At 43.3% G+C, this 14,601-nt stretch overlaps 1 protein-coding gene across 2 annotated transcripts in view; it reads left to right on the forward strand.

The window, feature by feature from the left end:
* The window catches only part of ERBB4 (erb-b2 receptor tyrosine kinase 4), a 1,370,666-nt gene that overhangs the window by 1,274,046 nt on the left and 82,019 nt on the right, over window positions 1-14,601 (forward strand). For both annotated transcript variants that reach the window (XM_077448341.1, XM_077448342.1), the window contains exon 23: window positions 3,062-3,208. In XM_077448341.1, the coding sequence (XP_077304467.1) occupies window positions 3,062-3,208 (147 nt within the window). The remainder of the gene's footprint in view (window positions 1-3,061; window positions 3,209-14,601) is intronic.

Raw genomic sequence — 14,601 nt, forward strand, 5'->3', positions numbered from 1 at the left:
ATACTTTCAGATCTCTCACTTTCTCTCGTCTATATGGAAAAACAAACCCACTCCCCCAGAGTTTACACACTATGAGTGTTGGTGTGGCCAAGCAATGGATCAAAGGGGGGGTATAGCCATAATATACACATCACTTTCAGAACCCACCTCCAAATTCCCATACATGGAAGCATGGGAAAGATACCTGGGACCTGGAGGAATGGCATAAAATGGGAACGAGAGCTTCTAAAGGTATAATGAACATTTCTTTCATAGAAGCAAATCTGAAAGTGTTGACAAGATGGTACCTGGTCTCCACCAGATTAGCTCTGATGTTTCCTTCTACTTCTACTTCTGCATTAGAGACTGACAAGCACAGGGTTCCATGCTCCACATAATGTGGGATTGTCCAAGAATCAGAGGATTTTGGAACAAAATGTTCACTCTCATCAGGAGAGTCTCAGGCCTTTCTGTTTTAAAATCCCCCCCCTCCCCCAATTGCGCTACTAAATGTCCAAATCCCTAAGATCCCTAAACACTTTCATAGATTAATATCATTTATGCTTATGGGGGGCGAAAATTGCTATAGCTAAGGCCTGAAAGCAGACAACGGTCTCTCTCTTGGCTGCCAAGAGAAAGATCTCATGGATTATGTCCCAGGAAAAAATGGTCAGTAAAATAATGGATACTGCAAAAATATTTTAAGGAATTTGAGAACCCTGGGCTAGGCACATAGGTATCTCCCTCATCCCTGGAGCCAATGTAAAATGAACTAGCACTCAAGTTTCAAGCAATGGCAACCTCCCTGTACCCTCTCTCTTTTATAACCTGTCTTTTCCCTTCTTTTCTCCTCTATTAATATACAGTTTAAGATAGCATATGTATGTACCCTAGCAACTGTTAGCTGGAGCATATACATTTACACCATCAACACAATCGCAGGAACTCTCAAACATATGCTATAATCTTTTAGGGTACCGCCTGCTCCACACGAGATTATAGCAGAGATGTCCATTTTATCCACATGTGGACGCTCACGCCCCTTGGGAAATCACTGTTATTCCCAGGAGGCGAATAGCGTCCTAGTCTTGAAAGAGCACCTACTTAAAATTCCGATATAGTCGACCCCTGTCACAATGTGAACCCCTAAGGGTTGTCAGGCCGACGGCAGAATTTAGTCCAATTATCTGTTGTACCCCTGTTCAGCTGAAACTCAGGAAGATTCTGTACAACAGGGAGTGTAATTGGTTGAGTGGTATTTAAATATCCTGTTCTGCATTTCTGTTAATCATATGTTATGTCTCAAAGTGAAATGGTGGCCTTAAGTTGTAATGTACTGCTTTTCAATAAAATATTCAAATAATAAAAAAAATACAATCAATGATTAAATATTCCAAAGCCCGAGGTTAAACAAAAGCACAATTCTCCAAGGATGAATAAAGTTACCTAAAGTCAGAGGTTCACCAATCAATCTCTCCCCTTCCTATGCTGGACCACAAATAAAGACCAAAATGGCATGTTTATATACCCCCCTCCATCCTCGAGTTATATGGTGACTTTTGTGCTAAAACCAGAGGGTGAGGACACTTTGTGAGTGCCAAATAGCACAACCTTTACAATTTTTAGGCAACCTCTAAATTTTGATATACTATCTAGTCCTGGTTTAGCATCCTATATGGCTGTTGAATTGCCTGTTTTCATCTTTTGGCTTTGGATGTATTCATACATCCTAAAGTCATTTTTGGCAGTGTATGTTACTGTTGATGCTGGCATTTCCAGGTTTTGTGTCTTAACATCGCTTTTGGTATCTTCAGGGTGTCACTTCCAGCTGACGTCCCATGCCGTATTGCCGTCACTCCCGGTGCGACCTCTTTGGTGCTCACAAAGCATCCTCATGCTCTTTTTTTGGCTCCAAAGCAGCCATATAACTCGAGCGTGGAGGGGGGTATATAAGCATTCCATTTTGGTCTTTATCTGTGGTCCAGCATAGGAAGGGGAGAGATCGATTGGTGAACCTCTGACTTAAGGTAACTTTATTCATCCTTGGGGAATTGTGCTTTTGTTGGTCCTCGGGCTTTGGAATATTTAATCATTGATTGGATTTTTTACTATCTTTCTGATTCAGAGGTCATGATTTGACTTTATAAAAGTTCAGAAACTAGTTCATCTTATCTCTTTCATCATTCCTTTTTGGAATTGGAGGTGAATAAACAACTTTCAAGCCTGGGAATTTATCGAACGATTCCTGGTACAGGGTAAAAGTTATGGTCAATTGTCAATGGAATTAAAATTGGTTGGGGAATATTTTTTCCCCATGTCTAATTGTTTCCATCACTCTGCCTTATAGTTTTTGGACCAGTGGCTGTACTTTAAATATACCCCCCTCTGTGGCTATACCTGATGATCTGATTTCTCATATCCCTATGACTCTGGATCCTCAATTTACATAAAAAACGTTTTTGAACATACTGGTAATCAATATGACCAATTGTGATTCTGGCGCTATGCATTTTACCAACTCGTGAATGTTTTCAAATGTGTAAATGTTTGTCATATGATTTTGATGTTTTGGAACTGTTTATTGTTCTATTTTTCTAAAAAAAATGTTTTATTCTTAGTGCTTACTGTGCCTGATATCAATAAATTCTCCTAAGGAAGCCAATTACCAAGTCGAAACGTGTAGAGATGAAATCAGTCTGCACCTGTATCAGTACTTTAATATCAATACTCACCCTTTCGGATGTCTGTTTTTAACATTGTTCTAATAAATTTCTACTTTTTTACAAATGATTTTGTTATAATTGTGCACCCTAAAAATCCCAAATGCACCTTCCAAATTTCTACTTAAGTTGAACAAGGGTCCTCCCTGATGGGGTTTGATGCTGCTGCTTGTCGGAGCTTATTTGGAATTAAAAGTGCTGACATAATTATACTGTTATATTACACAGTTAGTCTAGTTGAAAAGAAGTCCATCCAGTTTAACCAGTTATTGATATTGGTAGTTTTTTTTTTTCAGAAATATATGTAAAACCTCCAATAACAGGGTAATACCACACCTCTCAACATCATCTATTACTTGCAGGTGTCACTATATGGGAACTGATGACCTTTGGAGGCAAGCCCTATGATGGAATTCCAACTCGGGAAATCCCTGATCTTCTAGAGAAAGGCGAGAGGCTTCCTCAGCCACCTGTCTGCACCATTGATGTCTACATGGTTATGGTGAAATGTAAGGTTTTGTTAGGACCATTACTCTGATGTTTTAAGCTGATATTTTGCTCAAAAATGTCTGCTCAGGGGTAATGGAGCTCTTTTCATTCAGTGCAAGCATTATGAAATATAGCCAGCCCTATGAAGTAATCAGTAACCCACTTCTGCACATTTCAAAGTTAATTATGTTATCTTCTCAAAGACTTCCACGGTAGGACATTTTACTCTTAGGACTCACACCTATGCATTTACTCCCCACACATTTTCCATCAACAGAAGTACATTAAAAAGAATGTCAACATGTGTTATCATGTACTGCTGCATGTTTTCAATATGTGGTGCAATCCATTGTATCAAAGGTCAGCACATGTCATTACAGCACATCAGCATGTGTTAACACACATCATGGTACTCTAAATGCATTATAACGCAACAATGGGAGTATTGATACATGTCTTAATGTGTACATTTATATGCATTTTAAAAGTGTTCCATTGATTTAGTGGAGGCCACATTAGGCAAAAATGCAAAGATATGAATGCAACCTAAGGAAGCTTCTTTACTTTGTGTCCAAGTACCAATCCAATGTACCAAAAACGACTAAAAGTTAAAGTTAAAGTTATTATAATTTTCAGCTTTCATGTGAACTATTAGCTGGATTCTCTAAGGCTAGACTCCGACCAGCGATTAAGGCCAGTGCATGGATACCGGCCCCCCACCCTATGTGAATGAGTATGGGGTACAATGTACCCCTACCCATTCACCTGTGGAAAAAAAGTACAAAAAAAAAAACACAACACAGGGAAAAAATATTTTATTGCACAGCTCCGGGGGTCTTCCGTCTTCGGGGGTCTTCTCGCCGGACTCCTCCGCTATCTTCTTGTAGCTCTTTTGCTAGCGGAGGAGTCCGGCTTTCTTCCTCCCCGCCGCCGGCCTCTTCTCCCGACTTCGGGGGTCTTGTCCCCCTCTTCGGTTCTTCTGCCGGGCCACCGCGCCTTCTTATAGCTCTTTTGCAGGCGGTGGCCCGGTCTTCTGCCGCCGCCACCGCCTTCCGTTCTTCTTCTTCTTCTTCTTCTTCTTCTTCTTCTCCAGGAGATGTTGACACGACGCTCTCTCCGGCCACAATGCCAGGGACGCGCCCCCTTACCATGTGACATCAACCCATGTGACCAACCCATGTGACATCAACCCATGTGACACCGCCCCATTGTCCCTATATAAGTGGCAGCGGAGCGCGTCCCTGGCATTGTGGCCGGAGAGAGCGTTGTGTCAACATCTCCTGGAGAAGAAGAAGAAGAAGAACGGCTCAGGAGGGGGGGGGGGGGGCGCCCGCTCGTCCCCACCCCCTTTCCTGGCCGGCCGGGTAGCGTGCTCAGATAAGGGTCTGGTGTGGATCTGGGGGGGACCCCCACGCCGTTTTTTCGGCGTAGGGGGTTCCCCTTGGAATCCATACCAGACCTAAGGGCCTGGTATGCTCTCGGAGGGGGAACCCACGCCAAATTTTTTTCAGAAATTTGCCGTGGAGTTCCCCCTTCAGAGCTAATAATTCTGTCAAAGTCGCCTCCGTATAGACGGAGATCCGACTTGGAGGCGATCTCCATTGAAATCAATGGGTACCGGTCGCCTACAAGTCGGATAGAAGTAGTACAGGAACCTTTTCTGAAGTCGGAGCGACTTCAGTAGTGTGCATTAAGATGGCTCTCATTCACTTACATTGCTTTTTAAATGTTGTCCGACCTGAGGCGACCTGAGGCGACTAGGGGCGACCTGAAGTCGGATCAGGAGTTGCCCCTGTGTGAATGGGCTCTTAGAGTCAGGTGTATGATTAACCAGTTATACCAAGCAGGTGCTAGGTGTGTAGGAGGCTTAAAACTGGTTGAAGAACAGCCAAACTCTGCTACTAAGGTTAGGTAGTGGAGGGCCTCTTCGTGTTACAGGTCATACACCATGGCAAGACCAAGCACAGCAACAAAACACAAGGCTGTTATATTGCATCAACAAGGTCTCTCCCAGGCAAAGATTTCAAGCAGACTCAGGTTTCAAGACATGCTCTTCAAGCTCTTTAGAAGATGCACAAATAAGTAGGCATCATTGAGGACCATAGCCAGAAGTGGTCCTCTTGGAAGAATTGACATACCTTTAAGGTAGAAAAAAAGCTAAGTGGTACAACCATACATGAAAACATAGGAACTAGGGTGCAGAAAAATGGCAGCAGGTGCTCTGGACTGAATGTGAAATAATTGGCTGTAGCAGGAGGCTGTTTGTTTGCTGAAGGGCTGAAGAGTGGCACAATAATTGTCAGAAACCAGATGTGACCAGAACTGTGTGACTGCGACAGAGTAAACCAAACATACGTAGGTGAAAGTAAGTGATTTTATTAAGATAAATGCATATAATGTGAATACACCACCAATACCAAATCAGAGTGAGAAAACCAAATAACAGTGACAACAAACCAACCAGTATATATAACAAAGGGGGTACCAGAATCGTAGTCAGGCCAGGGTCATAAACAGGAGGTCAGCAGATGGGGGAACAAGGAGAAAGGGATCAGGTTGCAGGACAAGGTTCCAGGGATGCAGGAATAGACAGGATCAGGTACAACAGGTTCAGGATGCAGGAATCAGGATCAGGATAACGGGTAACAGAATGCAGGTCGGGGCTCAAAGACAAAACCAAGGCAAACATGTGAGTGCTTGCCGGGTATTTATATGCCTGTGATTGGCCTGAAGTGACACCTGATTGCAGGAGGTGCTGTCTGCTCCACCCCGCCAGGATCCATCCACTGGTGGACGCCAGTACTGCAGCCCAAAGATGACAACATCAGCTCTCCTGACAGTTCCAAACTGCTGGTGGACCTCAGTACTACATGCCAAAAGACAGATATTAACAGCGGATGGAACATTTCCTGACAATAATGATTGTGTACAGGCAACAGTGAGGCATGTTGCATCCATAAAGCATCCTTGTAAGTTTGGGGCTGCATTTCTGTAAATGGATATGGACAGCAGAGTGTGCATCTGAGTATAGTGGTTATTAAAAACATTTATTTAAGTAGACAATTGGCAACTTACAGAAAGCATATGGTGATATCTGGCACACAAGTATAAATACACATATGTCAGTCTCCTGGGGTGAGTCTTCTCACAGCAGGACACACTTTCTAAAAGGAATTTCAGCATCTGGGTTGTAATGTAAAAGAACACCACCAGGGGCAGCAGTGGAACAAAGGAAGGCACGCTTTAGTATTGGCAACTTACAAATGTACGACTATAAGTGCTTTGTTATAACGTGGATGAATTAGCCTCACACAGGTCCATCTTTCTCTCAGCTGCTATGAAACATGGAAGGCCATGGAAGGCCAGGCTAGGTTTCACAGCAGCGAAAATCCTATAGATGTCATAGGAAGCCTGGAGACAGGCAGGAAGGACTGGAAGTCAGCCGGCAGTGGAACTCACATGGCTCCAGAAGTGATGTCCTGTGCGTGGGGGCGTGGTTACTAATTTCAAGGCAGGCTATCTCTTTCTCAAACCAATGGGCCTATCTGTGGTTAGTTCTCCAAGATGTTTGGAGCAACGTTCCGTGTTCCTTTAAAAACTGTGTGCAAGTGTACCTATAATAATTAATGTTGTTTTGAAGGCCGTCACACCAAACATTGATTTGATTTGGATTTATCATCCATTCATTAGATTACCATTTTGTTAATTGATAAAAAAAATATTAGCTCTTCTATTTCTGAAAGCTTTCTTAGTTTACAGCAGACACCTGCCTAACACTTTTGCACAGTTATATATATATATATATATTGTAACATTGGGGTGTTTAGCTCAATTGATAGATGCAATTTTTAGTTCACATCAGGCAGACGTTTATGGTTAAGGGCCTGGTAGCCCACGTTTATTATAAGAAAACAAAATATTAGTCCATCCAGAAATCCCACGCAGGGGTCCAAGCTTACATTAAATACACAAAAAATCCAAATGAAAATGCTAGCCCACCTGGCTACTCTTCAGCAGTAGTGCTGCTATAGGTACTTGCTCCGTCCACCAAACTGCTTGGACGCACACAGTCTTAGGCTCCTTGGACGCACACAGCTTCAAGCCCTTTAACACACAGCTTTGGACTCCTTGGACGCACACAGCTTCAACCCTTCAACGCACACAGCTTTGGGCTCTTTGGACATGCACACAGCTTCAAGCTACTCCACTCCACCATCCCTCACACTCCATTCCCAACAGCCCTTCGTTATATAGGCTGTGTGCAGCTGGGCACACACCCTGCTCGTTATCACCAAGACCTGGACACAGGGTTGGAGATCCCTCTTTCCTCCAATTTCACAGGGACAGAGCCTCGCTCTGTCACATATCCCCCCCTTTGTTTCGATCCGGAGGGAGGAACACCAGCACCCAAGTTACTTTTGGCACCTCTGTGCCAGATACCATTTACATAAGTACACTCCTGTCCAACCTCGCTTCTCCTAACGGGGAACTTTACCCAATGCCTCCTTTGGTGTCTCCCTCTAAGCCTTACTGTCACTCTGCTATGAGCTTTGATGCAACCTTCCCAACTTTTCTTCCGAGTGCATTTCCATAAGCACTTCCTCTCCTGAAATCTTAATGGGTTCCCGTTGGTCTTTCTACCAACCCTTCTGCCTCCACGCTTCAGGTTCCCAGGTTTCCCCAAAACTTTCTCAGCAGTACTGTTCTGAGACTGTAGGGGCCTATTTCTATAGTGTTTAGAACGGAAACCCACCTCTTATTTCTGGTACCTGACTCAGCAGTCACTAATTGATTACCAGGTCTACCTGTACCTTTGGGCACCACATTATCATGTACCATTAACACATTATTTGGTTCATCATTGACAGACATATTCAAACCAACATTAGACCTCTCAATGTTGCCCATGTCACCAATGCCTTTTTTTTCAAAATTTGCTAGGGCAGAGTCTGCAGAGGGCACACATACCAGAGGGCCGCCATCACCCACAGGAACCTCACAGGACGCCACCTCCCCTGGGTTCACCCACTCTGCAGGCAGCTGTCCTACCACTTGACCCGTTCTGATGACATCTGTATTCTTATCCACCGGAACAGGCAAGCTCTCGTCTGATCCACATATAATTTTTACCACGCTCCTTGCCCATTCCCCTGTCCCGGGGACCTTATTAGGTTTGTCACCTAAACCAACCACTGGACTGGGGACCCCAGTCTCTTTAACCACCTTTGTTTGAGCCCTGGTCAGGATCTCTGCTGCTTTCAGGTCCACACATGGCCCTTCCACCTCATGTGGTTTTTCTACTGGTGCAGTATACACGCCCTTCACCAACTGACCAGCACCACACTGGACCATAGCAGCAGAAATGCTTCCCATCTGGCTGTTAGGAGGTGTAACCACAGGCAATTTAGGCTTATTTTCAACTTCTCCAACATCTGTCTCAAATATTTCTTCTGGATCTAATCTAGCAGCATACGTAGTGGCAACTTTTAACAAAAGTAGCAAATTTAGGAATAAACCATTCCTGTCCTGTTTTGCTTTGCTCTGTACAGCCTGCCATACAGTGCTCCACCTAGTGGTACTCTGCAATACCAGACCATCAGACTGTGGAGGAGACACACTAGTATAGATTGGCTGTACATCCCAAAGTTCAAGCATCTCTTTTAATGCTTCGGTTATAAACCAGGCCCTTGACTCCAGACCTAAGTCCTTCCTGGGGATTTTCATGACACTGGGGATGCAGAGAGACTCACTTGCTGAGACTTGAAAAGTTGCGACGGTTAACGGAACCTTCTCGCAGCTGGAGGTAAACACAGCCTGGTGCTCCACCAGAGCGCTGCCAGGTGCTGGACTCATACCCAACTTCTCAGGCTCGGCATCAGTGAACTGCTCCAGAACATTACCAGTGACGTCACGTTGACACTCCATGCCAACCTCAGTTTTGTGGGTCACGGACAATGTCTCTGCTGTGCCCTTATTTGGTTCATCCTGCTCACCAGGGTTAACCCCTTCAGCAGCCACCGCGCCCTCAGGTACAGGCTGTTCTGCAGCCCCTCCTGCTGGCCCAGCAGAAACCGTGTCCACCTTATTTTTGTGCATTAAAGCCTTATCTATCAGGGAGATAAGATTTTCACCCCAACTATTCCAATCTATTGTATGTGCGCTCCCTTCTGCGGTACTCCTCAGCACCGATCCTTCTGCCCAAGGAGACACATAAGAACAGACTGGCTTAGTTGCAGACTCATTACACCAGTCATTGTAAATCATGTCAGACTGTGGTAGCACAGGTTGCAATACTCCATATTCACCACCTTTCTCTGCTTGCATTTCATAAGCCTCACACACTTTTGCATTTTTCACAGGTTGTGTTAATCCACCATTTACCTGCACATTTTTAGTACTAGCAGCTTGCACTAACACATTACCATTACATGGTACAGTTCCATTCTGTCCCACCAGAGTGACATCGCAGTTGTCCAGGGCAACCTCTGACTCCAACACATGAAGTTCCCTGGAGATTCCTGTGGACAACTGTGCTGTCTTACCACCAGTTGCTACAGGCAACGGCCCATTTTTGATAACCCCAGGTTCTTTCAGAGCAAAAGTTTTCCCAACAGCATTAAACTTTTCATTAACAGTAACACTTATAGCATTTTTCGCATTTGTAGGCTGTCCTAGCCCATGGTCAACTTGAGCCTGATAGTCATTAGACACAACACTTTCAGTCATCAACACAGGTTCTATTTGGATTTTAACCCTTGAATTCCCACTATATAGGGAAAAGTCATTCTCAAGTGCACATTCAGTGGCCCCACTAACTGGGGTCACTCTCACATCGTAATGGACAGTCTCGTAACCAGTCCTTTTATACATGAAATCAGCAGTTCCAGCCATCATTTCATTAAAGACAGTCTTACCCACCGCAGTAGTTGGTGTCACCATCTTCATTTGAGTACGTCGTCTTATGCACCAGTCCTCTGCTGCACTTTTACTGGCCAACTCCTCCTGGTGGCCATGGGATGAAACTACAGCAGGCATCTCCCACCGTTTAGCACCCCCTGCAGGCACAACAGGAAACTTCTTGTTGCTAGGGGTGACTGCAAACATATTTTCACCGGAATCTGGGCCTACAGACAAAACTTTCTCAGCAACATTATCTCCAGCCGCATTACACAACCTAGGGCAAGAAAACATGCCATGCCCCAGCTGGCCACATTCCAGGCATGGTACTGGACGATTTTTTTCCAAAGCGATTCTCTCCTGGTGATTCCCAGCTGGCCGAAATGCACAGGCCTCTTTGTGGGGACGCTGAACCAAACCTCTACTGCAGCTCCTTTCAGGCATAAATTTCACTCCGGTTGCCATGGGAGACCGCACTCTCCCAGCAGAACTTTGCTGGCTCTCTCCAACATGATAAATTGGCTCCTCCTGAAGCCACTTTCCACGATCCTTATTAGACATAGCCCATGGTACAGAGATAGCCCGACTGGCTTCCTCTGCGTTGCTATGGGCAACCACTCTCATCCTCAGCCTTTGATCAGCCTCGCTCCTTGCATATAGCATGGGCTTCTCTCTGCTGGATCCCGTCTCATGTTGTGACACATCTTTCACAATAGCTGTTTTAACTGCATCAGCTTTGCCAGGGGCAATAACAGCCCTCTTCCAGTTATGGGCATCCAGCAGCTTTCCCCTTGCACTGAGGGTTGGCTTCCTTTCCTCTGTAGCTTGGTTCAGTGCTGCCAAATGCCGCTTGCACCAATCCACTGCAGATTCAAATGCTGGTGGACTCTCCATAACAGCAGTCACCTGTGCACTCATTGCACCAGTGTTGCTAGGGACAACCCCAGCCCTTTTTCTCCTTGATACACTCTGATCAGGTATGTATGGGGCTCGTGCGGGCGGTAACAACCCCTCCAACCACAGAGCTCTGTCTCTCATTTCAGCAAACCTGGCCTCTTTTAGGAGCTTTGACCGCCCCATACTTAGAGACTCCAGAACAACTTTAAACAGTCCAGGAAAATGAAAGTGTCTCTTTTAAAGCAAGTTGCTTTTCTCTTCATGCAAGCTTTCCTCACCTGCACATTGCACACACTGATTGTGCTGTCTCATGCACACAAACACATTTCATAGCAAGAAAAAAAAAATGTACTTTTCATTCACAGGTACACCACCTGCAACACGCAATGCCTTTTGCCTGGCTGCACTTCCACACACAGCCAATAGTTCCTGACTTGAACTTACTGTAGGGCAAGGACCCGGATTCCACCGTCTTCTGCCCGCATTCTCCACCACTTGTAACATTGGGGTGTTTAGCTCAATTGGTAGATGCAATTTTTAGTTCACATCAGGCAGGCGTTTATGGTTAAGGGCCTGGTAGCCCACATTTATTATAAGAAAACAAAATATTAGTCCATCCAGAAATCCCACGCAGGGGTCCAAGCTTACATTAAATACACAAAAAATCCAAATGAAAATGCTAGCCCACCTGGCTACTCTTCAGCAGTAGTGCTGCTATAGGTACTTGCTCCGTCCACCAAACTGCTTGGACGCACACAGTCTTAGGCTCCTTGGACGCACACAGCTTCAAGCCCTTTAACACACAGCTTTGGACTCCATGGACGCACACAGCTTCAACTCTTCAACGCACACAGCTTTGGGCTCTTTGGACATGCACACAGCTTCAAGCTACTCCACTCCACCATCCCTCACACTCCATTCCCAACAGCCCTTCGTTATATAGGCTGTGTGCAGCTGGGCACACACCCTGCTCGTTATCACCAAGACCTGGACACAGGGTTGGAGATCCCTCTTTCCTCCAATTTCACAGGGACAGAGCCTCGCTCTGTCACAATATATATATATCTATATATATATATATATATATATATATATATATATATATATATATATATATATATATATATATATATATCTACATATACATGTCTGTGCAAAAGTTTTAGGCAGGTGTGTGCTGTAAACTAAGAAAGCTTTCAGAAATAGAAGAGCTATATATATATATATATATATATATATATATATATATATATTTATCTATATAGTGTATAAAGTGTATACAGTGTATATATATATATATATATATATATATATATATATATATATATATATATATATTTATTTTTTAAGCAAGCTGCTTAATGAGGTGCATGTGCTTGCTCTCACTATATGTGATATCTTTGAAATTAGTCTGATTTATGAGAAACATGAGCTTTCTCCTTCTGATATTCTTGTGACTGTTTAATCATCTTCTTTTTTGACATCTGTGTTATAAGTTTACAGTCTGTGATTTCAATCTGCGTGGGAAAAATTAGACTTGTTAACTAACCTCACTTCCTACAACCCCATCTGATTATGTGACAGTAATCATAAGAGGAAAGACATGTTATTATATTACAAATTAAGTGTATCAATACATTGCATAGATAGTATGTATTTCTAGACCTGAGGTATGAGGTATGAGGTTGAAGGCTGTCACTTAAAGTATACCTTTTATTAAAATTACTATGTAATGAAAGAGTCAGTGACTACATTTGAGCAGGGAGTCACTTTGTTCACTAGTGTCTCATGTCTCATCATTGCCATAATTGCAGACTATGTCATATAAATAAAAGCAAATAGGGCAACAGATTTAAGCGTAATGACTGTTAAGCCTTGTAGTTGTTAACTGTGCTGGGAATCAATCAAGAAGAGGCGGCACTAACAGGCTGGTTGATCATAACTCCTTCTGTAGGCCAGTGAACTACAGGGGTTGAGCGATGATTGCCTGGGTGATGTCTTGCAGTGAGGGGAAAAAAGTATTTGAACCCCTGTTAATATTGTATGTTTAAACTAAGCATTTCGTGTTTAAGTAAAAATATATAGCTGCAGCCTCCCCATAACAAAGACACCAAAAAGTAATGCTCAAAAAGCAGATAATCACAAAAGGCAAATGGCGCTGCTAGAAAATTGTGGAAGTATGCATAAGTACCACCTAATCAAGACCAATAGTGAATTGATATATAATCAGTGGGAGATCTATATGGGACAGTGAAAAATATATGTCATGAATCAAACACAAAAGCTAATAAAAATATGTGAAGATAAGTCCCTGTATAATGCAATGAATCATACACAAGAGCTAATGCAAAGCAAAAGATAATGCAAGCCTTATTCACACCTAAAAAGTAAAAGTAACCACCATAAAATTGATGAGAAAATATGTCCTAATTGCTATATAAAAAATGTATATACATAGCAAAATGAGGTGTGTGTATAAAACAAATAAATAATGGAAGTGAAATTCAATTGATAGATAAATGAAAACTGTGTAGCAAAAAACTTATTGCAAACACAGCCAATAAAAAACACAAATATATGTGCAAAAATAAATAAATGAAATAAACACGCAGCCCATCAGTGAAATAATGTAAAAGAAAGTCTCTTAATATAAAAAAAATCCATATTCTCAATAGAGTGATTATTTTCAAGTGTTGCGACTTTATCTCGACTTCTGTGCAACAAACAATAAAGTGACTTGTGCGGTTTTCCAAGTGATGCAACTTTATCTCGACTTCTGTGCAACAAACAAGGTGACTTCTCGTGCACCCCCTTAGGTATATGCACTCGCCAGAAGCCCTCACCCCTACAGGGGTAAAGAGCATGTAGTATATACGATGCCCGTTTCTGATTTTTATGTGGATACCGCACTTCTGGTTATAAATTGATTTTCATTTTAAATACTGCATGTGAAATAAGTATTTGATTCCCTATTAATCAGCAAGATTTCTGCCTCCCAGGTGTCTTCTATACTTAAAATGAACTGAAATTAGAAGCACTCTCTTAAGGGGAGTACTCCTAATCATAGCTTGTAACCTGTATAAAAGACAACTGTCTACAGAAGCAATCAATCAGATTCCAATCTCTCCACCATGGCCAAGACCAAAGAGCTGTCCATGGATGTCAGGGACAAAATTGTAGAACTACACAAGGCTGAAAGACCATCGCCAAGCAGCTTGGTGCGAGTGTGACAACAGCTGGTGCGATTATTGTCAATGATCTCAAGGCAATTGGTCCCCCTGCTCAAGAAAGCACATGTACAGACTCATCTGAAGCTTGCTAATGAACAGCTGAATGACTGAGGAGAGGAGTGAACATGTTGTGGTCAGATGGAGTTTGCATGTTCTCCCTGTGCCTGCATGGGTTTCCTCTGGGTACTCCATTTTCCTCCCACACTCCAAAGACATGCTGGTAGGTTAATTAGATCCTGTCTAAAAACAAATTGGCCCTAGTATGTGTATGTGTTTGTAAGCATGTCCGGACCCTACAGGGTAAAGGAACACGCTATGCTCTACCACAGATGGACACCGGTGGCAAAAAGCTCTCTGAGGCGATTTAGTTCGCTTAGGTAGCACTATAC

The sequence above is a fragment of the Lithobates pipiens genome, unplaced genomic scaffold (genome assembly GCF_037356315.1).
Source record: "Lithobates pipiens isolate NorthernLeopardFrog02 unplaced genomic scaffold, aLitPip1_a1.2 Scaffold_22, whole genome shotgun sequence".
NCBI classification, from domain to species: Eukaryota; Metazoa; Chordata; class Amphibia; order Anura; family Ranidae; genus Lithobates; species Lithobates pipiens.